The sequence below is a fragment of the Scleropages formosus genome, chromosome 10 (assembly GCF_900964775.1).
Source record: "Scleropages formosus chromosome 10, fSclFor1.1, whole genome shotgun sequence".
Lineage (NCBI taxonomy): Eukaryota > Metazoa > Chordata > Actinopteri > Osteoglossiformes > Osteoglossidae > Scleropages > Scleropages formosus.
Window position 1 is genome coordinate 21,874,773 of NC_041815.1, and position 26,128 is coordinate 21,900,900.

Consider the following 26,128-nt stretch of genomic DNA (forward strand, 5'->3'; position numbering starts at 1 on the left):
AGTACAGAGATACAGATTAGTTCTAGAAATATCAGCTTAATATTGATGAGAAAACATTCTAATAAGACAAAGAATGTTATTTGGACTGGTCGGTAATGACTGTATATTGATAGCTAGGGGATCAAACATAATTTGAACTGGAGGCATCATTACTCTTAATTGGTATGTTTAATTTGACATGTCTTTCAAAGGAGCTAAATCAAGGTCACAGCTCATGAACAAGATATCAGAAAAACCATGTGATGATGTAGAGTTTGTATGGGTACTTTCAAATAACATATTTAAACACAGTTTATTAAAAATGTCAGCTATGCCATCTATGTATAAAACAGTTTTCAGTTTCACATGTGACAGTAAACAAAAGCAATTCCGATAAACTTCATGTGCTATTGTTGACATTCTTGTCATCAATCCCTTTAGTGATGCACACATTAGAGAAACACGATGGTGATGTTTATAACTTATGTGTTAAAACTCAGTGCCACCCCAGGATGAATGCAGTGTTACTATTACTTTCTCTGTGACTTGTTATTCATTTTCAAAAAAGTGTGGAATACTGTACTTTGGGTACCATTCAGATTAGTGAATGATGAACTACAATGCATTATCAAAAATGCCTTTACAGAAATTTTAGAGGAACTTCTGTCCATCTGTTTAGTGGTCATGCTCTTCTTTTTCTCCAATTTTTGCAAGCATTACAGTCTTTTTTCGATAATCCATCTTCTTATCGTTGTTATTGTTATTGGTAACACTATTCTTCTAATGAGATTCCTGGCTTGATTTGATCCCTGATCCATCCGTTTTCCTGACTGTCTGTGCTGTTCTTAAAAGTCACCTCTAGCACCACAGGTCAAAGGCATCCATGTTTCCTAGCTTGTTTTTTAAGGTCCGAGTTCCACATCCATATTCTGTTAGAGAAGAAAACATTGCCTGCACATTTCTAATCGTTTTCATGAATAGGTTGGTACATCTGGAGACCTTCTGGAGATCTTCCATTGCACCTCTACTAAGTGCTAGTCTTTGGCATACTTCCTGGCAACAGCTATACCTTCACCATTGATATCAAAGTTTGCTGCTGCTACATTTGTCATCATGCCAGTTTTCATCAGATTTAATCACAGTCAAATTTTCTCACTTTCTATTTTGACTTTTAAAAGATTTCAAGGTCCTCTACATCCCCTACTTCTAATGTTCTGTTGTGAGTATATCGGGGATTGCTCTGTCACCAATTTTAAATTCTTTCCTCTTTCTTATCTACCTTCTCACAATGCATTTAGTGTAAAAGTGAAAAAGTAAGGAGAAAGAATGGAACCTTGACTTACTCATTTGCCTGTTGGACACCATTAGGTTAGAATCGAATTCGTTTAACTGTGGCCTCTTGTTCATTGTACAAGTTCTTCATAAGGATAATCAAATGTCTTGTCTCCTCTTTTTCTGAGTACTCTCTCCATTTTAACCTGGTCAATGCAATCAAAGGCTTTGCTGTCACCAAAGAAAAACCATGTTGTGCTCTTATGGTATTCTGTGGTTCTTTAATTACCCATCATGCAACATCAGCAACGTCTCTTGTTCTGCTTTTCCAGATCTTGCTGGCATATCAAGCAGTTCTCTTTCCATGTTCGGTTGAAGTCTGTGATAACCAAGATAACCCTGAAATGCTCTGGTAAAAAATAGCCTGCTTTCTTGATGGGTAAATAATTGTAAATAGTTTTAGTGTATAAACCTAAAAAATGTAAGCTCTTTTGTACCTTGGACAAAGGTCTCAAATAAAGAAAAATAAATCACATGTACTACAGACTAGCTCCTTCTAGCCACCTTGTGCAATTACATGGATATTTCTGTGCAAGCGTTTGTGACTTCTTAAAGCATGTGCTAATGGACACACTGGGGAAGAATGTATAGGCACAATGTATCAGGTGCAGGACTCAGTACTTTGTAACATACATGTTTGAGTTTCTTCTGCGGCTCTCCAGCCACCTTCGGTTGCTCTCAATCAGATTTTGTACTCTCTGGTTGTCCACTTCTGCTAAGCTGGGCAGCGTATAGCACGTGCAACAGGGCGGGTCTCTGGGACACCCAGGCAGAAAAACACAGATGCACCACAATCATTTCCCACATTATTACTAACCACAGCTACCATGCTCAGTGGTTTTATAATTTTGTCGCAGGACTGCTGTTGTTAGAATAATATGGCGCTGTGATGGTGTAACATTACCTGGCTGGTGTGTACCCAAAGTGTGCCGAAGGCATCACGGTGTTTGCCATGTGTCTGTCTGGCAAAGAAAGAGCACAGTAAGCTCAGGTGAGATGTTGACATCTACTAGACATGACTGTACCTGCACTGAGAAATTCAGCGGGCAGTTGTTGGACATACCAGAATGGTGGGGAGGTGTGTGGAAGGAGGTATATAATGGAACTTGTCTCTGAGCAAAGGAGTCCAAAGCCCCTAAAACGGTGTTCATCTGGGCTGTTGTCTGCTGTGTGGACTCGGTCAACTGTTGCACCTTGGCTGCCACTGTAGGCTGAGATTCTGGAGGGCAATGGGGCGAAAACAGAAAAACTGGACATAAGGTGGCCAGAATGAGCAGATTAAATATGTATACTTCATTTATTTATAATTTATTTTTTTATATTATAACAGTGACAGGAAAAAAGTTGGATGTCAAAACTCACTTTTTTGTATTTTAGCTGAACTTTATCTCCTATGAAGACACAACAGTTGAAGAAATTTCCATTTCTGAACTTTTACCATGTTTTTCCTCACCTGTGCTGTCATGGGCTTCCGTGCTGCTCACACTGGATTTGTTGACAGGCTGCCTTGTGCTCTCGCAGCACTTCAGATTGCTGCAATTACAGGCCACAATTACAAACACAAAGAGACACACCTGCACAAAGGAATTGCTTTCTAAATATAAAACCAGGATCTGAAACCTAGCATGTATGAAACTTTTACAAGTATGCTACAGGGACCACCTATGAAAACCCTCAGCAAACTTGCTGTTTACATGTAGAAATTAAATGCTGTGTTAAATTAACAATCCACAGCAGTTTCTTGTGTTAATATCTCTTTGAATGTAATTATTCATAATAGAATCAATAATCGCTATTACTGTCCTTACAGAAGAACTAGTGCTCATGCTTGTGGTTGTGCTTGTGCTGCAAGTTCTAGAACCATTGAGGATTAGGGGTCTGAATGGTGAAGCTGAGGAGGTATGTGCAGATCTTTGAGTACATTGTAGTGCATCATGTCTACTCTAAACTATTAAAAGTCTCTCTGACATCGAACTGAATTTGCATTTAACAAAGTCCGTGTGTGTTGATAAAGGGCTCTTGTCATGACTGACCCCAAGTAAAAATGATAGATCAATTTGATTGGAAGAGTTATATTGAGGAGTTCAGTATTCATGGAGATTTTGTTATTTTAGTACAGTATTTGTCTATACAGTTCTTTAAAAAGAAACTTGCACTGTAATGGTATATGATAAGAAAAAGCATAACAAATGAATGTGAATCTTTTTCTAAAATGGTACTATGTGAGCCTGCAGAAAAACTTTAGACAGTGTAAGTCACATGTAGACCAGTTTGCTGTAGTGTTTGTTACCCGATTCTGCAGCTCAGTTGTTGCAAACGCTCTTGCAAAACATCCACTTTGTTCTCTAGTCGGAGTTTTTCCTCTTTCAGCATCTGACCCTCCTCCCTCGCTCTGTCCCTCTCTTCCCTTAGTCTGTCCACCTCATCCTTCAGGTGGCCACACTCTCCCTGAGCACCATCTCTCGCCTGCTGAAGGCATGCACAACACACGGATGCACACAAAATGTTATGCTGATGATGTATTGAAAGTTATGGTGTAAACAAAAAATCATCTTTACCTCATTTTCTCTCTGTATCTCATTTTCCTGATCACCCAACTGCTGCCTCCTCATTTTAAGATTTTCCACCTGTAGAGCAGAGTGAAAGCTTTGAGGTTTTATCTAGATTAAAAAAACACACATACACACTACTGGCAACACAGGAAACCATCCTACTGTGTCAATCCCACTCAAACTGGGGACTATTACCACGGTGCAGTACCTGGGCTTGCAGTGCTGCAGTCTGGGCCTTTAGCTCTTTGGATTTGAGCTCGAGCTGCTGACTCTGCTCCTTGACCGCAGCCTCCTGCTGGACAGAAAGGAAAGGCCTCCAGAGCTCTGCCTTGGAAAACCAGAAGCTTTAAACCGCTCGGTCCTTCATTATTGGGACCGCCTTATATATTTATGAAGGAGAGGCTATAGAAGCACTGATAGGAGCCTTCAAGGAACGCCAAAGTAATCAATACACTTCAACACACCACTTCAAAATCGCATCTGTTCACATTCATGACAGAACCCCTGGCTCATATCCAGGACTGAACTAATTGGTTTTGTACCTGCTCATGTGACAACAGACAGCCCGTTTTTCCCAAGGCTGAACTTTCCGCTAACGCGATAGAGTGAAACGTGTTAGAGAAGAAGCTGTGCTGTGTGTTTGAGTGACACTGCGACACTGGTCTCTTGCACGCACTCCTTTCTCTCCTCTCCCGACCTTGAACGTCCGCTCCCGAAGCATTTGCTGCAGCTTCCACTCGAGTTGCACGCGCAGGTCCTCCTGATGGGAGCTGTGGGCAGCCAGCAGTCTCCTCCTCTCCTCCTGTAGAACCGAGAGGAGCTTCTCTCTCTGTACGCGGACACACACCGGGTAGAGTCGCTCAACGATCCTAAACGTATTTACTGTGACTGAGGAGCTCAACCACAGTGCCCAGACCCAGCCCAGAAAAACACAGGGAGAACATATAAACTTTGCACACGTGGACAGGAATGATTTCCGGGCAGGCGACACATAATAATTTCAGCAAAATTCTCTAAATAATAATACTACCAACAATCCCATATCACTGCTCCTTCTCACCTCTAATAGGTGATTCTCCCTGATGGACCTCAGCTCATTGTGGTGCTCCTCTCTCAGGAGCTCCATCATCCGCTCGTGCTCTTGCTGCACATCCTGCCTCGCCTCCTGTAACAGGCCCCCCAGCTGTGTGGGCACAGAGCGACAGGGAGACGCATTCTGTGAAGGGGGACACGGACATGATTTCCGGGCAGGCGACACATAATAATTTCACTAAAATTCTGTCAACAATAATACCATATTACTTCTCCACTTAGGTAGGCGCAAGCCTCTTGACCACGGTTGAGGGTTGTGGTTGAGAAGGTGACCAACGTACAGATCGAACACCTTTTAATGTAGTGAAAAGCACACGGGAAGTTTCTCCGAGACCCTGGACTGACCATCAGTCATCTGTGTCTTCGGTCCCCGTCGAGATGAATTAACACGTAAATCCCTGAATACAGACTAAGCGGGGGGTGCAAATGGGTCTCCTTTTACCTCCGATCTGAGAACACGAAGCTGCTCGTCTCTCTCCCGCCCGTCAGCCTGCAGCAGCTCCTTGTTCTCCTGCCTCAGGGCCTCCGAGTCAGCCTTCCTCCTTTCCGCCAGCTTCTCCTTTTCCACTTCAGTCACTGTCCGTAACTGTAGCAGCATGGATTCCCTTTCCTCCCTGAAGGAATTAAACACAGCGGAGACAGTTTAAGTACAGCGTGCATATGCAGCAGAAAAGTTGTGTAAACACACACACACACAGATGTTTTAGCACAGAGTCCGCTGACACAAGACTCTGGCTGAAGACAAAATCCAGTTGTCCTCCCACTCCTCTAAGAAACAGATATACAGGCTTCTCTTGCAAATCAATCATAATTCAGTCTTGAAGATGTACCGCTAAAGCGAATTCTTGTGAAAGGGACTTTTTATTATGATTCATTTAAATTGAAAAAAATACGTGTTCTCAAGACACCAAGGGTTCACCCTTTTTCCACCAAATATTCAGAATCTCCATCTTATCTCTTCAGCACAAGAAAATATAACTCACAGCCAAGTCCAGAATATCGAACCTTCTCTGGACACCACATGTTCCTCTGATAATTCATCATACCTTACTATCATTTTCTCTCTATTATTCTGATGTTCGTGCAGAGGGCACAGTGGCACCGTATGTGCTTCACAGATTCTGGGATGTGGGTTTGAACATGGGTCTATGTAAAGTTCTTAATGAACATTCCTTGTTTGCATGAGTTTACTCTGGGTGCTCTGGTTCCTCCCACAGTCCAGAGATATGTGTTTCAGATGAATTAATGACAACAAATTGCCAGTAATGTGTGAGTGTCTGTGTTAGATTGTGTATGACTGCAGTGGATTAGTGTCCCATCCTGGGTGTACTGTAACTCATAACCTCTGCTTCCAAGATATAGAGTATCCATACATTCCAGTTATTCTGACAATAGGATTCTGTTGGTCTTTTATTAATGTAGTTTTGAAAATGGTGTTTTTTTTTGGTTTATTGTGTTTTATTGGTGTAATTTAAATAATTGAATTAAAAGCAATTCATAATGATATTGCATTTTAAGAGGATTCAGTGTTTTATCACATCAAGTTCTAAATTAATAAGTAAGGTTTTCCTTTGCGTTTTAGTGCTTTCTTTAAAAGTTTTTTCGCTATATGGCAGGAGTCATAACACTTCTGAGCTGCGTACAAGGTGTGCTACTGAAAGACAACTGAAATATATAGGAGAAGCCGTAACCCACATAACCCCAGTGTGACGATGCTGCCTACGTTGTGCAATGGTCAGCATCACTGAGACTTATATTATGGACTGAATTTCTATTAGTCTTAGTTTGGGTTGAGACCTTGGTATGTGAATTTTATGGTACAAATTACATTCTTGTAAAAAGAGCCTTTGTTGTTGGAGGGAAGCCCTACAAGAGTCTGTGAAATGTACATCCTAACCTTAATCAGAATGAGCAGAAGGACAACTTGTACTCTTGCATTTTTGTGCGCACAAAAACGCAGATTACACAGCAGTGTCGGTGTGTTCCGTGAGTGCTCACCGGACTCTCTCCTCCCTTTCTGTTTGCAGCCTCTGTAACTGTTCTGCCTCCTCCTCTCTGGAGGAAATAAATACATGTAGTCATGCACAGACAGGGAGAGATGGGCAAAGAGTGCACAAGGAACAAAAAGACTGCGTTGTGTAAAAATAGCACAGAAATGCTTTAACATGCATCCGGAAAGTTACATTTACATTTACATTTATTCATTTAGCAGACGCTTTTGTCCAAAGCGACATACATATCAATCAGCAAAAGTGCAATTTATGCATTACGTTAAGAGAAAGAGACACGGCTGCAGACATGTGACTCAGGTAAACCTAATTTGTTACCTACCAGTTGCTGCACCGAGGTTCATTGTTCAAGTAGGTGCATAAAACACAGGATAGACCAATCCTGATACCCTCCCACCAATTTTTTTTTTTTTTTTTTTTAAATATTCTAAGATACACAAATAAGCAAGTACAATGCCAGCATCGTGGCTGAATAAAGGTTGTATCAGGGAATGCTCATGAAGTTATGATGCGTGAACAGTTACAGCGTAAATGAGCTGGAGAGATCTTGGGCGAAGTGGATCCGGAAAAGGTGAGTTTTCAGACCCTTCTTGAACATAGACAGAGTTTCCGCAGTTCTCAGTGACAGGGGAAAATCATTCCACCACAACGGAGCCAGAACCGAGAACCTCCGAAGTTTACCTTTCGTGCGCGGGACCACCAAACGAGCAGAAGTAGACAAACGAAGGGGTCTGGCTGGGGTGTAGCGGTTGATCAAGTCTTGTAAATAGCTGGAAGCAGTTCTATGGGCTCAGGTTCCTTCCAAAGAACTCAAAGTGTGTTGAACAGTATGGTGTCTGACCTCAGTTTCTGCTGCTGGGCCTCCCTCTCTTGTAGGGCAGAGTCCTGTAACTCCTTCAGGTGGAGCTGTAACTTCTGTCTCAGCGTCGCCTCCTCCTGAATCTCGTCCTCTTGCAGACGCTGCTTTAGGGCCCTGACGCAAAACACAGGGGATCAAAACAAAAATCTCGAGTCTTCCGTCAGCTGGAAGAGAACCTGTCAACTGCACACCCTTGTGTTCTACCACTAAGACATAGTGTCAGAGTGTCGTGTGTTCAGTGTTACTCCGCCTCTGCTCACTGGACTCTCTCCTCCATTTCCTTCTGCAGAATCTGCACTTCCTCTTCCTCCTGCTTCCTCAGGTCGTCGCGCAGGGACTGCAGTCTGTCCTGCAGATCCTTCTCCCACTTCAGTTTGACTTCAATCTCAATCTCCTGCCTCAATCTCAGCTGCTCCTCTGGCTCCCTTCCTAGGTTCACGCTGCCCCTGTGCAGCTTCGCACTGGAACTTGAGTGACAGGAGTCCTGGAAGACAACAGATGGATGTTTAATACTGAAGCGAGTACATAACATTATATCAATAGATATACTTCTTCTCAAAAGATATTGGAAATTCACACTTACAACATACATTCCATTTACATTTATTCATTTAGCAGATGCTTTTCTCCAAAGCGACGTACATCTCGGAAAAAATACAATTTGTGCATCACATTAAGAGAGAGACATGGCTGCGGACATGTGATTCTTAAGTAAAAATGGTTTGCTACTTTCCCCTTGATGCACCAGTGTTCATCGCTCAAGCAGGTGCATAAAATGCAGGATAGATGAATCCTGATAACCTTCCTAAATTTTTTTTATAAGGTACATAAACATTTACATACGATACAGGAGTAGCGGCTGTGTAAAGGGTTATGTGGGGATGATCATAAACTTACGGTGCATGAACATTTACATCAAAACATTTAAAATGTACACAATTTTTTTGTTTTGATTTTTAAAAAATTCCACTGCATACACAGCGAGTCACAGCTCCTAGTAGCTCACAGCATCCCAAGAGCCGCTAGGAGAAAACAGTAACGATCAGGACCGCATGATATGTTCTAATAACCAATGGCAACAAAGGTAAAAAAACACACAAGGACACAAGATTCAAACATTTCTTATTTAGCTTCAACTCTTTCATTGCTCACCTTACTACACCTGCAGATCCCACCGGTGTCACTGGCTTCACCGTCCTGCTGCTCCGGCTTCATGTACCTCTTCATGGGAACCGACTCGCTGGCCTTCTTGACCTCACTATCCTGACCAAAAAACATGAGAACAATACATTGCACATGACTAGTTACTCAGAACTTTTTATTGTTGGGTGACACGAATAAACACTGGCTGAAGTACTTATACACTTAACTCCAAAGAAAGCGGCCACTGCTATGACACATAAGTTGCGGATTTCTGTTGAGGTTGATCCCTGGAAGACTCAAAATCTTGGAACTGAAGTAAACCTGTCATTGCATTTACAGTGCTGAGAACCTGTAGCCTCTGGTCAAGTGCAGTTCAAGTTGAGATTCATACACATACTGCCCTGATTCTTGACGCTCACAAAAATAAAAGCCAGGCAGGTAACAGTGCGCACTTACTTGAAGGACATTGAGGCGATCCCTGTCCTTTTGTCCCTTCTTCCCCTTCTTTTCTTTATTTTTCCTCCCTTTATTGCTGGAGTAGATGCTGTGGGACTTTGCACACTCCCGCTCCTGGAGCACCTTTTGTCGGTAGAGCTCTATGCAGGGATCACCCCAGGTGGACTCGCCTGTGGAGAGGTTAAAGAAATACGTCTCCCCTGCTGCATCCTGACTGCAAAGTGAAAGGGAACAGGGAGTCACTCTGGAGTCCAAAGCCCAAATAAGGAAGAAGCACAGTGAGAATGAAAACACAGCAGACAGAGCATAATCTGCATAGCGCATGAAGGAAGTGTGGAACAACAGAGTTCAGACTCATACAGCAGTAATACATGTGAGCCCATATGAGTGAAATGCACGTGCAAATAGCTGTGAAGCAGTGTGAAAGTGCAGCGTAGATGGGCTTGCTCACCAAGGTTTCCACTCAGCAGGCAGCGGGGCCAGGAGACCCTCCTCTGCCAACCACATGAGTTCTGGCTCCTGATCAGGATCGATGCCAATGTCCCAGGCAAAGTCTTGGGTTTCTGACAGAGGAAGCAGAATGAACTGAAACACTACGTCTGGAGTGGGCGGTTACTCAACCTGAGTGATGCTCATAAGTGTTTGCCAGTAAATCAGGGCAAAAAAAGGTTTTTGCATACCTTTATAGGATTTCTAGGAAGTTTTCCAAATCGCACCCCTAAACATGTGGTAACATTTTAAATGATAGAATGTATGTCACCTGTTAAGTGCAATTTGTCATGTTCAGTTTGGGAGATCTCATCTGAATGTCTGGTCATGAGGTTATACACAGGGACACATGATTTATAGAATAAGATGGACTGACAATACCATTCGCATTACTTGGCATTTTCACAATTCACACACTTGTCTACCTCTTTCAGAAGGAATGTAATCCTCATCATTTGCCAGAATAAGATTTTCTTCCTCCTGGAGAGCCGTAGCTTCCATGTCTGAGAAAGAGATTTGTTTTGCACATTTTATTAAAGCACATTTGTTTTGTACATTTTATGACAATTATCTGGCAGTGAAGCGCATGTTATGACCAAATAAGATGAAGTCAGACAATTACAAATATCAAAAGAGGTGGAAAGGAAGGGAAGCGCTCTGTAAATGTTTCTGTGTTTGTATCTGCTGCACTGGAGCTGCTGAGTTGTGCTCGATAATTGCGTGACATGTGCTTTTTTCTCGTCTCTGACACTCCAGTCGCTATGAGATGTAACGAGCGGAACGGAAAGGCGCGAACCGAGTCCGTCCGCTGCTTGCACGGTGTGTCCGTGCCGTTTACACACGTGTCCCTTTCCTTTTCTCAACATGTGAAAAACAGAGTTTTCCGTGGCGTCGTCATCGTCATCTTGCAACGTAGCACGAGTCGAGGGAAATGCACTAATGCCTGGTCTACTCCTAAATACAATTTTATAATCCCTGTGAGGAAAGAGCATTAATCTAACCTTTGATGAGCAAGTTTGGACTGTCTGGTAAAGACTTTTGGACAGTGAACTCAAATCTTGTTTCTGTCCAACACGCACAAAGACTGCGAAATTGAAAAACAGCCTTTCAAAAACGCTTTTGGCGCCTATATCAAAACACATCGTAATGTTTGTATCCGCTGTCATGGTGACAACGGGTGTGACGTCATCGCGTTAACGCGTGTTGTTATGGTAGTAAGTAGCTACGTTCTACCAAACGTTGGCGATCCGACGGCGTTTTTGTTTCGCAGTGGAAATGGACCGAAACGGTTCAGCATAGTACCGCCGCATTCAACTCGCCGCCCCCGGGTGTTTACAGCTCAGTTGTGCTTCTGTTCGTGGTCACTAGCAAAGTGTACAGCGGCTTGGAACCTTGGGCTGAATCGGTCAACAACATGATTGATTGGATGGAGTGTGTGTGGCGATTACTTACCAATTTACAATTAGTTACTTAATGTGGCTCGAACGAGTCGAAGTCAAAGGTTAACCTTTAGTTTTTACCACCAGGGTTATTATTTACAAAGATGTACAGTTAACATATGAATAAATGAAAATGCCACTTAGCTATCAGGTTGTTTTTGTAGTACATTTGATTTGTACATTTCACACAGACGGTGTTATGCGCGAGGAGGTTTCCGTAGTATAGCGGTTATCACGTTCGCCTCGCGCGAAAAGTCCTTCGTTCGAAATCTGACGAGACCTTTCCCCCCCCTCTTTTTTTTTCTTTCGCTCCAGAAGAACTGGATTATTTAGAAATTGTCCTGGACAAAGAAAGTAGGCGTCAGCTAAAAGGAACAAATTGAGAAGACGCCGTTATATTTCTGGAAAGTAAAGCGGAATCGATATGTACAAGTTTGGTTTGGCGGAGAAACTGACGAAGGCCGCGCTGATGGCCGGCCGCCATGTTCCTTTGTCCCGGACTCACAGGCCGTCCGTACCGGGCGCTGCTGCTCGGCCCTTAAAAGATGACTGTTGCAATGAAAGATTCAGTTAAATTGAACAGGGGACGCGCTGGAGAGAAATCACAGCTAGTACATAATCATATTAGTACCCACGTGATTAGTTATCACGTTCGCCTCACTAGGTCCCTGGTTGGAATCCGGGCGGAAACAATTCCGAGTTTCTCCGTTGCCTCGTCCCGTGTTCCGATTTGTCTCAGTCGCGTTTCACTGTGCGATGTACACGAGAATAAACTGGACATAATTCATTGACGGTTTTAGGACGGCAAACCGCACGCGGGCGAGGGGGGAGAAATTTGATGGACAAACTGAGTGAATGACTGTACTTGTGAAGTGCACTTCAGTTTGTCGTTACTTTTTATCCCGTTTGCGTCCGGTTGTTCGAGGTGCTCTGGTTTCCTCCCACAGTCCATAGCCTAGGCATGTTTCCGGCACTGGTGACACGTCTGGGATGTCCATAATCGTTGTTTTCTGAATAGACTCCAGACCACCATGACCCCGACTCGGACAAGCACTTAACGACAGCGAGTGACTAGGTGACATTTACTGTGATTTAAACGCATAAAGAGTACACACTGTATTTGAGGCAAATTGAAATGCAAAAACCCTTTTCAGAGATTAGGATAAGTATTAGTACTCTTTGATTTCTCTGAATTACTGAAAAAATACTGCTGGCATTATGCTTTGAACTGGAAAAATGTTTAGGATAGACTGGATTTGACGGAAAGACTGAAGTAAATCATCACATTTCAAATTAAAACAGGATTTCTTCCCTTTACCGTAAATCAGTATCCCGTATTTTGCTAATAAAAAGCCTATGTTTTCAGTATCCCGTATTTGCAAACACCTGTATTTCCAAACTTGATCACAAGATGGCGCAAAAGCAAACTCTTTAGTGTTTGGGCCCAGTAAGGAAGGAGAAAGGAGAGCCGGGAAATCACTTTTAATTCTTACCTCTTGGTGGCGCTGCGGCACATAATTTTTTTTTTCTGAAATTGAAAAAAAGATCATTAATGAATGGAATCACGGGGAACCGGAGCCTACCCGGTGTGTGTGTGTGTGTGTGTGAATGGAATCACTTGGATTTGCTGCTGCAATCCTCAGTCTCAGCAGGGATTTAATGAATAATTAATAATCAGTTTAAGGTGTTTTTTCTGGTGGCAGTTTTAAAATTCTATCTAACCACAGTGTGGCCACCTTTATTATGATTTAGACATTTTGGTATTATTCTTTTAAGTATTGTTTGAAGTAATTTGTCTACAGAACTTTTGTTTGTGACAGCTGGTAGAGTAGTGGTCAGAGCTACTGCCTTTGGACTGAAAGGTTGCAGGTTTGAGCCTTGCCTCTGGCTGTAGTACCCTTGAGCAAGGTGCTTAACCTAAAATTGCTCCAGTAAAATTACCCTGCTGTATAAATGGGTAAATAACTAACTTCAACACTGTAAGTTGCTTTGGAGAAAAGTGTTGGGTATAAGTGTGTATTCTCTCCACTGTCAGTTAAAAGCATAAAATATAGTACTCTTGATTTTGTTTGTGAGTTCATATGTATTGTCTTGTGGTCAAAAGACCACAACAGTGGTTGCTGTTGTAGCCCTGAGTGTGGTACTTACTGAACTGCTTGATTAAAGATAATTGATTTGCAATATATATTACTTGATTAAAAACACTGAGGGGGGCATGGTGGCGCAGTGGGTTAGACTGGGTCCTGCTCTCCAGTGGGTCTGGGGTTCAAGTACTGCTTGGGGTGCCTTGTGATGGACTGGTATCCTCTCCTGGGTGTGTCCCCTCCAGCCTTATGTCCTGAGCTGCCGGGTTAGGCTCTGTGACCCTGTATGGGATAAGTGGTTCAGAAAGTGTGTGTGTAAAAACACTGATTGACAATGTATATTGGAAATGTATAAAGGTATAGAGGGGCGTGGTGGTGCAGTGGGTAGGACCGGGTCCTGCTCTCCGGTGGGTCTAGGGTTTGAGTCCCACTTGGGGTGCCTGGTGTCCCGTCCTGGGTGTGTCCCCCCCCCGGCCTTATGCCCTGTGTTACCGGGTAGGCTCCGGTTCCCCGTGACCCCGTATGGGACAAGCGGTTCCGAAAATGTGTGTGTGTGTAAAGGTATAGCAGAGGAAAGATTGTAGAGTGAACCACCTTCTACCCAAGTAACAGCAATTTGTGTACATTGTGTGAAAGTGCAGCAGCTCAGTGTGTGGGCAACTTTCTACCAGCTGCTTTCTCTTCTTTTTCTTCATTTGGCATGTTGGGTGCACCTCATTATGCCATGGCCAGGGGTAATGACCTCCTGGCTGTCCTTGGAGAACTCTGCATAAGTGTTCCCACTGGGGGGCTTTCTTGACCTGGCAGCTCCGCAGACATGCCAGGTTAACGTGGCACACTGTGGCGCGTGGAGAGAATCAAAGGTTAAGGAAGCACCCAAGGGAGCACACTGAAGCTGGAGAAAGACACCATTCAGCATTTTAATTCCAAGCCCCTGGTACTGGCTGACTGTCAAAAGGCAAACATGATTTCATCTGCCTCGGGAGAGTAATGCTGAATTGTGGAGAAAATCCACAGACAGTAGTGTCATAGTTGCCACCGTAGGCTGAATTTTTCAATGAACAGACAAGGCACATGATTTGTAGGACTGCAGCTGAGATGATGCTGCTGACAAAATATATTTGTGTTTGTAAGTTACTCTTTAAAGGAGGTGCCACCAATTTATTAGTTTTCTGACTTGTTAGTATGCAAAAGTTTGAGTACACACCTTAGACCCTAGCCTTATCACATGCAAAATTCAGTTAACAGGTTTAATAAGGAAATGAGGCACCTTCTCCTGCCAGCTTTTCTAGAGCAGTGCCCAAACATGTAAGATACCCGGGGGTTACTTTGCTTTCATTCCTCTCCAGTCTGCCTCATAGAAGTATTTGGTCAGATTGCATATGTACCCTTACCCATTCAAGGACATTTTGATATTTAGCATGGTTTTTTTGAGAGTTTAAAAAAATTCTGATAGAAAGTTAAAAAGATCCATTCTGTGAATTATAAGGCTTAGTGAGCAAAATACTATGGTACAGGGAAAAAAACAAAAAAAAAAAAAAAAAAAAAAAAAGCCAGCCCTATGAAAAAGGGTATATTTCATGTATAGCTTTTCATTATTTGACAGCCCATTACATAAGGGATGTGTGTGTGTGTATATATATATATACACATGTACTTTACTTTGTGTAATGGGTCCAGGTAAACAGACTGCAAAGAGCACTAGTTGCAAAAAAAGTAATTCATGACATCATATGATGGTACAGTGTTTTTATGATCTTTAGTTAGGCTTTCATTCTAACAGCTGCTTGTGTCAGAAATGGCAGCCTCTAAAATCCTAAAACTAGTTTTGGGTAACAAACCTTTATTTACAATCTACATTCATAAATAGGCAAAACTCTGGCATTCACAAGGACTTCCAGCTGAGAGACAATTGTTGGTGACAACAGAAGGTGCACAATGTAGGTATGAAGCAAGAGCGTCCTCTGTGGAGCAGATCCAGGAGGTTTTTTTTGTAGGTCCAGTCCATGAAAGCTATGGCACTGGGGTTTAATGAAGACAAAGCTAGTGGAGGAAACTCCACCACAGAAGGTGGTGGCATTTAACAGAGGTCATGAAGGTACCTGAGCTGGGGCTGGGGGGTGGTTGGTCTTAGCTTTCCACACAATTAGCCCTGAAATGGGCAAGAGCAGCAGGGGATGATGAAGAGGATGGCAGGGTGTGGATAGTACCATCTTTTCCTTAGACGGTGGTCATGACTTTGAGGGAACCTGTGCGGAATCGCAGAATTTTCTTCTTGAGCGCATGAGACGCCTTGATCTTGACGAATACCTTGGGCTGCATGGGAGACGAGGACGGGGCCTGCTGAGGAGACAGCTGCTGAGGCCACACCAGGCCTCCACTTTCATCCGAGTCAGTAGATAAAGAACTTGATCCCGGGGAGTCGGCCTCGCTCATGCTGGATTCGGTATCTCCGGGGCCGGCTACACTGTATCCCTCTTCTGGTCGGCACAGAGGTGCGCGCTCCAAGTACTCTGCTCGGCGATGAGGAACGGACATCCCATGGGTGTAAAGGCAGAGAGGAGAAGGATGTGGTTTCCGGGAACGCCTGGAGGGGTGGCAACCTTGCAGCTCTGTCTCATCCTGACTGAGCTCCTGGGTAGAGCGCCATCGGCGGTAGCCTGCGGTGACTGGGTGGGGCCGTCTTGGTCGGCTCTGGCTCGCTCTCCCCCAGTCTCGCTCCACGGTACTATACTTGCGCTCGCCGGTGCCTCGCTGTCCCAACAGGCTGTTTTCCGACTGGGAGCGGGAGGCCTTTCGGCTCTGTTTCTTGGAGGTTGGGCGCTCCTCACTAAGGCGGCATTTTTTTATGACAGCCCTTGGTCTTGAGGGGAAACAGTCTGGCGAGTGTGGACTCCGAGCCAGCTTGGGAGGCACGGGGAGTCGATGCGCAAAAGCTCGGATGGGGGTTCGGCACGCTTGGCCAGGAATGTACTTTGCGCTCACCAACTTTTCATCTGGAGCTGGGGACTGGGGTTGATGGCAGCTCTGAGACTGGGACTGTTGGGGGGACTCTGTCTCACTGCTGTTAGGATCCAGTGCCTGACTGGGAAAGTCTGGCAAAGCCGAGTGGAAGCCAGGTGAATGAGAAGGAGTGGGCCAGGCACAAAGCTGAACAGGGAGGTTCTCTTGGGATGCGACTACAGCCCTGGACTGCTCCTCCTGTGAGCCACAGCAGGCCTGTGCCTGGCCATCTGGGTTTATCAACAGGTCTTGACATTCTGGGAGGAAAGGAGTCTCTTTCCTGCAAAGACTGCTCTGCCTGGCGACAGCCCTGGCCTCGGATCCCAGGCTCGTGCGGGGCTTGCTGGGCCGAGGGGCCAGAGCACGGCGCTGAATCAAGCCTAGGATGTAGCTCTCCACCCGCAGTGCATGCTGAAAGTCCTCTGCTGTGGGTCCATCCTCAAACCCAGCCTGGTAGTCAGAATCCCAAGACCACTGTTCCTCTTCTGTCCCTTCTGCGATGTCCTTCAGGGACGTGTGAGGGACGGAGAAGGAACGTGGCACTGTGCTGCGTGGTCCACACTCTAGCAGATTCTCGCGGTTTGCAGCAAAGATGTCGCCTGCGCACAGTGAACACAGAGATGGTGACAGAGTCCCAACAGCAGACGACAGCTGCAGCGGCAGCTGCGGACTCAGAGCACCCAAATGGAAACATACCGAGCTGCAGACAAAACAGACCAAGTGGCAGACAAAATAACTGTGCACAGCTGCAGTCGTATCACATAAAGCTCCAGATTTGCTCCAGAGAGGCAGTAATTTTGAGCGGGTGCTAAATCGCTGCACACGGCAGCACGACGGCAGGCGGGTCACCATGCTGTTCCACCCCGCTCCACATGGCACTAAAGATTGGGATCCCTGCTCACACAGCTCTTCCAAAAGCAAGGTCAGAGCCAGCAAGCTGCAGAACGGCATCTCATGCTGCTGTGTGCGTGCGCGCGCATGTGTGAACAAAAAGGGCTTTCACTCCATCAGTGCTAGAGCTGCCTTTGGGCACACTGTGGCCTTGTGTTCCTGCAGAGACGAGCATCACATGACTAACCTGAGTGACCCCCGTAATCCCAGCAGGACACTCAGCGCTGGAAGCAATTAGGTGGTTCAGAATGGCAATTAGACCTCCTTTAGCCCTTTCAGTAACAACAACAAACACTTCTCTTCAGAGATTCCTGTCCTGTGCCTTTCAAGGCTTTCTATACCACTGTTCTGACCTGTACTGGTGGGGTCCAGAAACCTGTTTGAAACCCTATAGATTTTCTTTTATGGTACATATGTGCTTTAATAATACAAGAGCATTGATCCAGTAGCGTACAAGACGCATGACCCTGATATTTACGGTATCAGATTTTTCGTTACAAAACGTATTAGTATTTTATATTAGTTTTAGGAACAGAACTGGGTGACAGCAACATAAAGAGAGAAAAAGTACAAAAGAGAAACTGCAAATGAGTCCGTGTATGTAAAGCAAGGGCAGAAGGTCAAAAGGTTACAAAATATTACTAGGTCCTACTTGATCACGGCTGTGATAAGTTCCAGAAGATTGTCCAGACATTTCCGTTCCATACAAAAAAAACATATGTGCACATCTAACAACAGATTTATATAAGACTTAAAACTGAGAAAATGTGCTAATAAGGTATTTCAAAGTGTTAACAGCAAGTGGAATATTATAGTTTTAGATTATAGACCCTATTACCAATAACAGGGCCGTTAGACTTAATTTATCCATTTATTCCAATGCTTTTTACCAAAACTGTTAGCATTTCCCTTAAACTCATTTCCGTAATGCATGGCAAAATAAATCGGCAAAGGTATCGATAAGACAGAGCTCATCAATTAATTAAATGGCCTGTAGGAAGGGCATGCGCACACTGCAGGATTCAGGAAACGAGCGTGAGCCGTACGCCCGGCTCATGTTACTCCTTTCAGAGGGGAAATATAATTAGCCTTGTGAGGAATTAGAAAGCAGCACCATTCATGCAGCCTGCCTGAGCAAGAAAAGCGTATAGCTTCACTTCAGCGATGTGTGTGTGGTTCCGTGAGCCACCTCCACCAAGTCTGGTTCACACAGCATGCAAGTGTCTTGGGGGTATGAAAGGGTGGGGTGGGGTGGGGGGGGGTGCGCTTTTGGGAGAGGTGTCTATCGGGGGGCACTTACCAACAGACTTGGCTCTTTCCCCGAAGGCCATCCACACGGCTTGGGCAAAGCTGGGAGAGATTTCTCTGAAAAGGCACGATTCCGACACGCCCGCTGGAGACTGGCCCTCGCTAAGCTCGTAAAACCCTGCAGAGACAGAGGTCATGATAGCGGATACAAATGAGGACACAGCACAGTATAGCAAAACAAGAATCCCCACAGTGAAGCATATAATGTCCAGTAAAAATGATTGCCATTTCTTACGTGACCCGCTTGTGCAGAATTGCTACAGGATACCAGTTCCCTGCAAGGCGATCTCTCTCTCTCTCTCTCTTACACACACACACACACACACACAGAAATTGGCAGGCAATAATTCACCTGAAACTCAAATCTTCAGACTGTGGGAGGAAACCAGAGCAAATGAAGGAAACCCACTTGAACTCAGAGACCGCCATAACAGACTGAGCTGAATTTGAACCCGCGTCCAAACTCTCAGCCCTACTCATAGTGCCCCTCCCCCCAACCCGTTCCTATAAAGCAACCGTTAATGTGAAACCCTGCATGGGGTAAAAACTAAATAAATAAGGCAGGGGGCTGTAGTGTCATACAAATGTGTTGTCCTGTCACCAATGGTACCATTGACTTGAAAACTGTCAACATGTGTGAATTTTTCTGTAAAAAAGTAAACATTTGCTAAACCCACATTGTGTGTGGAATATTTCACTGATTATCAAGGCCTGGGCCATGAAGAACATTAGCAAAAATGATTCCCTCGTGGTTATTTTTGAGCATCTTAAGTACACAATGGCTTTGATCAGTTGCGATAACCGATTTAAAAGTCAATGCGGGCCTTCGGGGCCTGACAAGGGAAAAGGTCAGCAGGTCGCGTTGTCCCAAACGGAAGTCGGGGTGGTACCCGAGCTGGGCCGACTGTCTCCAACATCCTCGAGGGCATCGGCGCAGGCCGGATCGGAGTCCAACCTCAGATCCGCCACCTGCTGCTCCAGCGCTGCCATCAACCCCCAGGAGGCGCTCTGCAGGCTGCTCTGCAATACACATACAATTGTTCATTTAGCTCACGTTTCTCTCCAAAGTGACTTGCAATGTTAAGCTACTAAATTATTTACCCATTTATACAGCTGGGCAATTTTTTTTTTAAGTGGAGCAGTTTAGGCCGAGGTCACTGCTTAAGGGTACCACAGCTAGAGGTGGGATTCAAACCTGCAACCTTTGAGTCCAAAGGCAGTAGCTCTAACCGATACACTACCAGCTGTCCCTGAATGGACTCCTTACTACAAAACCTGCAGTCTCTCTCCGTCGCGACACACTAAGTAAGTCCCACGAGTCCCAGTTAAGTAACGGAGCCTTGCAAACCCAGGACAGCACGGCGGTCGGCTGGGGCCCGAGTATCAGCGGAGAGGAAGGATCTCGGCAGATGGACAAGAGCTCGGAATCTCCCCCGATGGTTACCACGGCAGCGTCCTCCTCGGCCTCAACACGTACCGATACGTTCATTCAGTTTCTGACTCGTTTTTATCATGTTTCTCCTCCTTAAAACAAATCACCTGTCAGTTAACAGCAGAACCCATTTCGTCTTGTCCTGATGTTCATTAGAAGAACACAGATGAACGTTTCCCGAGATGAACATCAGGTTCTCTTTTCCCTTCCCACTGCTAGTCCTGATGTCTTAAAGAGATTTAAGAAAAAAAGTAAGGAAGATGTGTATCGATTCCTGCAGCCTCTGCTAAGACCCCGCTGGCAGAAGTCATCGTCGCCACTCCATCAGTCTAAAGACTTAGTCAATAAGGCATAAAGAACTCCTTCCCAACGCCTTAATATCAAGGTTTTCTGTCTGCTCTTCTCCAGGGACCCCCCAGGTTGGCCTGCGAATTCAAGCAGGCGGTTGTCGGACTCGTCCCGTCACCGTGACGGCCAGGCTGACGGGTCCCCGAGGCCCGCAGACTGACGAACTGAGTCCGCATGCTGGGCGGAAGCGCTGGCTGTCACTCCGTCAGCCCCAGAAGTCCGCAGCAGGAGGTTGCGAGCGAAACATCAAAGCCGTTCTTCACGCCGCACTGACCTACGCAGCCACCTTCTCGTCCAAAGCCATCTCCCTTTGCTCAGCGCATCCAGATACGTGCAAGTCATTCCATGCAGATGAGACTTACTGACTGCAACCTCTCTGCTCTCTGAAGAGCCCAACAGAGACTGATGACTCTAGTGTGCAGAGCTGACAGGTGGTACAAAGCAGCAGTGATCAGACCAGCAGGTTCTACTTCCCTTTCTGCGCACAGACTCGAAACCTTCGGATATTATTTATTCATACAGCTCACATTTTTTTTTTTCTTTATTTACGTTTATTTATCTAGCTCATGCTTTTCTCCAAAGTGACAGCATCAGGGTACTTACACCTTCTTACCTATTTATACAGCTGGAGCAATTTAGGGTTAGTCCCTCACTCAAGGGTACCACACCAGTAGAAGCAATCTGAATCTGCCACTTTCCGATTCAAAGGCAACGGCCCTAACCACTACACCACCAGCTGCCCCTCCAAAGCATGTTACCCTGTTAAGACGCTACTTAGAATGGTTATCCATTTATGCAACAGGGTAACTTTTACTGGAGCAATTCAGGGCAAGTACCTTGCTCAAGGGTACTACAGCAGGAGCAGGCATTCAAATCTGGATCCTTTGAGCTCTAGGCAGTCGCTCTAACCACGATGTCACCTGCCGCCGCCCGGAGAGAATGGCCCGTGACGTCTCTCAGGTCTCCTCCGGATGAGCGCAGTCTGTCGGAATTACCGACTCCCACAGAACAGCTGCTCCAGGCTTTGCGCTGCGGAGGGGTGGGGCCACTGAGAGGGGCAGAGCCTTGGCAAGGACCCCCCTGTAGAGAATGTAACAAAGGGGTGGTATGAAAGGGGACCCAGGTGTGGCCCGTGTACATGATGGGCAGACTGGATGGGGTGTTTGTATAACCGTGAAAGATCCTCACCGTCAAACACCAGCAAACGCAATCAAATACCATGAAACGGCACCCCAGAACTATCCAGAGCATTGAGCACTTGGCAGAGCAGGTGATAAAAAACAAGACAAAGCCTTGGAGATGGGGGGGCGGGGACCCTCAACATTTTAACATTTAATTTTTATTCCCCCCCGAGTGAAAAAGGATTTCTTCCTGCATCCCACTGACTGCTCAAATACAGCGCTTAAGGAGATGCAGTTTGTAACACAGCAAAGTATGTCAACAGTCATAATCAGTGTTTTGAAAAACAAAACAAAGACCAAATATGAAACAGCTTCTTTTAGCTTTAAGCACAAAACATACAGCAGACTGTGGGAAATATGAGCATTTTGGTCCTCATTTGTTCAGCTGACACAGATTTTCCAGTAAGATTCCAGAACTTGTTCTGAGTTTATTTTGCCACAGATGGGCCATTTCACTATGAATCTTTTTTAAAAACAACAAAAAAAAAAAAAAAAGGTTCCGTTTCAGATATTGGGCCATTTTTGCTCATTATGGGATCGCGCGTCTGTCGATACGGATCCATGCGCTTGACTTCCAGCTGCGGTCTGGCCACGAACGCAGCTCAGTCTGAGATGCACAAAAAAGGAGATGGATGGTGCTCAATAAAACAGGGGCGGAGAAAAGCAGACCCTCGTCCAGCAGGCCACTCTCAGGCAACACCGCAGGGAGGTGTGTGTGTGTGTGTGTGTGTGTGTGTGTGTTTTTTCTTTCCAACAGAGCAGATCCACTTCTGGTGGGAGCCCGAACCCAATGCTGGCCTCACAAAACCAGCCGAGATGCCGTCTGCCTGCAGGCCTGTGACTTAACCACGCTTCACTGCGGTAAAGAAAAACACTACCATGAAAGGCAGGAGAAGCCAGTGAGGAACAATGCCAATCAATCAATCTGCAGTCATGATTTACATATTCAATATGCCAGCAAAGTGAACTATATAGCCTGTGTCCAGTTTTAATGAGGTCTATTTTTTTTTTTTTTTACCCTGTTAAACACCTAATTATCATGCATTCCAACGTGCGCAAACAAAAATATCATTAAGGTGCCGTCCTCTGTGCTCTTCAGTATGGATACAGTCATGAATCTTTAATATGTGAATATTGTGTATACTTATTACACACAGTATGAATATATATATAGTAGCATCTGTAATATATCTCACACACACAAAAATGGTCAGTAAATTTTAATTCAGACCATCATTACGTAGAACCGAATCCCTGAACGGAGACAGCGACCTGATGCGACCTCTGCCGCGCAGCAGCATTTCTGTATAATTAAACATTTTGTTGCCACAATTTCATTCATTTTTTTTTTTTTTTTTTTTTTAAAACATGCTCAGCTGGGAAATACCGAAAGACACGCTGCCGATTCCTTCCTGTTCCTCATCGTGAGGCCCACACACCCTGAAGCCATCCCAGAGCAGGGTACTTAGGCACTGCGTAATATTATTCAGGAGAAGTACTTGCTCAGCCCCCCACAATCCCAGAATCCCAGCACACACTCAGAGCCCTGCTCTGCTGTGTTTATTCAGCACAGGCGCCTGTGAAAGGAGGGCAGCACACCCATTTTTTTTTTTTTTTTCCCCCTCTCTCTTTCCCCTGGACACCCCCTCTCTTGGGTTGTGGCGTAGGGGCTACAGAGACAAATCCCTGGTCAGACGACACAGGGACACACTACCATGGGCCCGTACTACGCACCACACGGCACACTTAAAGCACCGAGACCAGAGCAGGTAAACACAGTAACCAGTGTGAACAAAGCGTCTCGTCCTGCGCCCCTAGTTCACATGCGCGCACACACTGGCTTAGATCCACGGAGCCATGTGTTACTGGCCTGGGGTTTGGCAAGCAGTGTTTTCTCAGCTGCGGCCCATCTCCTGAGCAGACGGCGCAGCGCTGGGGTTTAAACGGCCTGGGCTGCGATCACGTGACCTGGAGAGCAGGGACTCGCAGTTCCAGGTGGACCGGGGGTCAGGATGGTCTTGTCATTCTGCACATGGTGACAGCTTCCCTATAAGTTCGACCCAGCGTGACCAGCGTGACCCCATCCAGGAAGACCCACATGCCCCCCCGCACACTCCTGCCACTAATTGGAGCAGCAGAGATCTTATTCATCACTCGCCTCTCTAGAGTCCAGCTCTGCTGCCAATAGTGATCAATACTGACAGGGGCACCATGCTTATGGAGGTGAACCATGTAGTTACTATACACTCATTAAACCAAGAGCACCTTCACGCGCTCAGGCCGACGTAGGAGGTCCCGGATGATGTCCCACTTGCACTTATTTATTGCCCCAGGACCGTTATGCTTTGCTGGGGTGGGGTGGGGTGGGGTGGGGTGGGGTGGAGGCGCTGACGGGTTATTAAGTGACGTAATGACGTGTTCCAGTGTAGTGACGTGTCCCCCTCTCCGAGCGCGCGCTCATCTGTATTCCGCTCCACGCGCGGTCATTGTTTGCGTGGCGGGCAACACCTCCAATTCCTCTCGCACTCCGTTCAGCATGTATTATTTGCTGTGTTTTTACCCTCAGTAATAATAATCGGCATTATCACCTAAATAGAGTAATGATTATATTGTCATCGGATTTAAATGCAGTAGTTCACACGTCAGTGTCAGGACGGGACTGTCACAGAATTTCACTTTTAAAAGAGAATTGACTTTCCGAGAATAAATATTTCCTCTGTAATTCACCCGTGGGAAAGACCTGCTGAGTGGACCCCCAGGAAACATCTGGAAAACAGTAGCGAAACGTCAAATCCCATACTGAGACAACGTCGTAATATTTTCTTCTTCATATGTTACTACAAAAAGCAGCAGCAATAATAACGACGAAATGTGACGATAAAATGAAACGACCGGGCGGGAAACGAGGTCGGGACGGCAGCCCCGAACTTGAATTGAAATTAAACAGCTCAGTGAAATTTATTGCTCGTTTTTACGTCGATGTTCCGGTGACTGAAAACCTCTTTTTTTAAGTTCAGATGACGAAGTTTGCAGAAGGAAGACGGAAGAGCGCAACGTTCTGACACATGATCTCCGTGCGCGTGCGAACAATGGAAGGGAGCGACGCCGAAGGTGCGAACAGGATGAGGGTTCGAGCCAACCAACCTTCCCCCCCCCCGCGCTCGAGCCCAGCACACAAACGGCGGCTCGCGGGACGCGCACGCTCTGCCTCGCGCGCAGACAAAGGGCCCATTAATCAGGCTGCTGCGGCTACGGCTCGCGACTCGACTGATCTGTGCCTCGTTCCCGGACAATGGGCTCCAGCGGCGGCAGCAGCCCCGCCGCCTTTACCTTACATGGTCACCGCGCTGCACCGAGCGGCATCGCTCTGCGCCTTTACACACACACGCACTTACGTTAATTTCCAATTAGGGCAATACGAGTGTCATACACACTTCAAATGGAAAAGAACACACGAGCCGTCCAAACAGCAGTGCACGTGACGTGCACAACAGCTCCACTTAGTTTTCCCAAGTACCACGAAAACATCTCCAGCAGAGTTGGGCAATTTCCATCCCTTTTTCGACATCATCTCCCCATTTGGAACATGTTCTTACCAACTGGCGTCTCAAAGTCAAGTGGTCGCCCCCTCGGCTGGGACGCGGGGGGGCGGAGCGGGGCGGCTGCCCCAGGACGGGCTGCCCCAGGGACAGGGCGCTCAGCACCAGGCGCTCCTGTCGGTGTCTCAGGAGCTGCAGCTCGCACAGTGCTGCGAGGCTCGCCTCCAGGCGTTCGCGGGTCCGGCTGCGCTCAGCAGCCATAGGGAGGGAGGAGGCGCGGTGCATGGTCCAGGACCCCCCAGAGCCTGAGCCCCACCCCCCACCACCTCCTTTGTAACGATGCACTTCTGTCTCCGCTCCGACCCGCTCACACGTCTTCCTCGCCTCCGTGCGCCCGCTTTGATCTTATTGATACTTATTGTACCGACAAACATCCACAGCAGTGAATGGACCGTGGCGAGCAGAGCATCGCCGCTCCTCTCCCATCTCTGGATTTTCTCTTCTACTTTTTCATTCCGCAGCTGTCAACTGCTTATTAGCATTTCCGATCCGCCTCTCTCGTTCTACTGGTTGACGGAGACAAGAAACGATACATATTCATGAGCCCAACGCGACCGGCAATCAAATTCAACCGCTGCCTCACGCTACTCGACCGATGTGATTGGTGAAATGTTTTAGATGGCCCAGCCTTCCTGCGCCACGATTGGCTAAAAACAGCAGATAACGCCGCCTTCTCGGGGAAGTTTCGTGTCTTCACGTATCGCTGAAAGTTACCGAGAGTTTGTTGCGGGAGCACCGCGCTTCTTGAGGTCAACTTATCAAGTAAGTTTTGCAAGTAATACATGAGAGGTCCGTTGTTTCTAGGAGAAGTAAACTGCCCGGTGGTTTCATTTGGCACTTTTCCAGAGAAACGTGTGATGTCAATCAATGCGTTCATACGACTGCAACTTCATATAATCGGATGTGTAAATTCCAGGAGCATGCGTTTTTAG

General features: G+C 46.0%; 2 protein-coding genes across 2 annotated transcripts; both read right to left on the reverse strand.

Annotated features, from left to right (window-relative positions):
- Positions 1–868: 868 nt before the first annotated feature.
- LOC108932187 (centrosomal protein of 164 kDa-like) lies at positions 869–11,000 on the reverse strand. Its single transcript, XM_029255828.1, has 21 exons — positions 10,913–11,000; positions 10,337–10,414; positions 9,874–9,985; positions 9,423–9,636; positions 8,976–9,086; positions 8,084–8,307; positions 7,806–7,937; positions 6,954–7,010; positions 5,398–5,569; positions 4,924–5,079; positions 4,561–4,692; positions 4,072–4,155; positions 3,870–3,938; positions 3,602–3,780; positions 2,765–2,844; positions 2,375–2,530; positions 2,216–2,273; positions 1,945–2,067; positions 1,541–1,630; positions 1,323–1,457; positions 869–908 (listed from the first exon to the last, which is right to left on the reverse strand). The coding sequence occupies exons 2-20, from the start codon at positions 10,410–10,412 to the stop codon at positions 1,349–1,351; spliced, it is 2,334 nt and encodes a 777-aa protein (XP_029111661.1). The 5' UTR covers positions 10,413–10,414; positions 10,913–11,000; the 3' UTR covers positions 869–908; positions 1,323–1,348.
- A 4,067-nt stretch (positions 11,001–15,067) lies between these two features.
- Positions 15,068–25,621, reverse strand: LOC108932152 (dapper 1-like). Its single transcript, XM_018748373.2, has 4 exons — positions 25,194–25,621; positions 19,527–19,656; positions 18,629–18,754; positions 15,068–17,036 (listed from the first exon to the last, which is right to left on the reverse strand). Exons 1-4 carry the CDS (start codon positions 25,419–25,421, stop codon positions 15,655–15,657), a joined length of 1,866 nt encoding a protein of 621 aa, XP_018603889.2. The 5' UTR covers positions 25,422–25,621; the 3' UTR covers positions 15,068–15,654.
- Between the last annotated feature and the right edge of the window lie 507 nt (positions 25,622–26,128).

Excerpts from the sequence above, each read along its gene's own strand:
- LOC108932187 (XM_029255828.1), bottom strand. The coding sequence starts at position 10,412 with ATGGAAGCTACGGCTCTCCAGGAGGAAGAAAATCTTATTCTGGCAAAT. Across the intron at positions 7,938-8,083 it reads GAAATGGAGGAGAGAGTCCA|GGCCCTAAAGCAGCGTCTGC; the intron begins GTGAGCAGAGGC and ends GTTTTGCGTCAG. Across the intron at positions 2,845-3,601 it reads CAACTGAGCTGCAGAATCGG|CAATCTGAAGTGCTGCGAGA; the intron begins GTAACAAACACT and ends CTGTAATTGCAG.
- LOC108932152 (XM_018748373.2), bottom strand. The coding sequence starts at position 25,421 with ATGCACCGCGCCTCCTCCCTCCCTATGGCTGCTGAGCGCAGCCGGACC. Across the intron at positions 19,657-25,193 it reads TGACTTTGAGACGCCAGTTG|AGCAGCCTGCAGAGCGCCTC; the intron begins GTAAGAACATGT and ends TGTGTATTGCAG. Across the intron at positions 17,037-18,628 it reads GGAAAGAGCCAAGTCTGTTG|GCGACATCTTTGCTGCAAAC; the intron begins GTAAGTGCCCCC and ends CACTGTGCGCAG.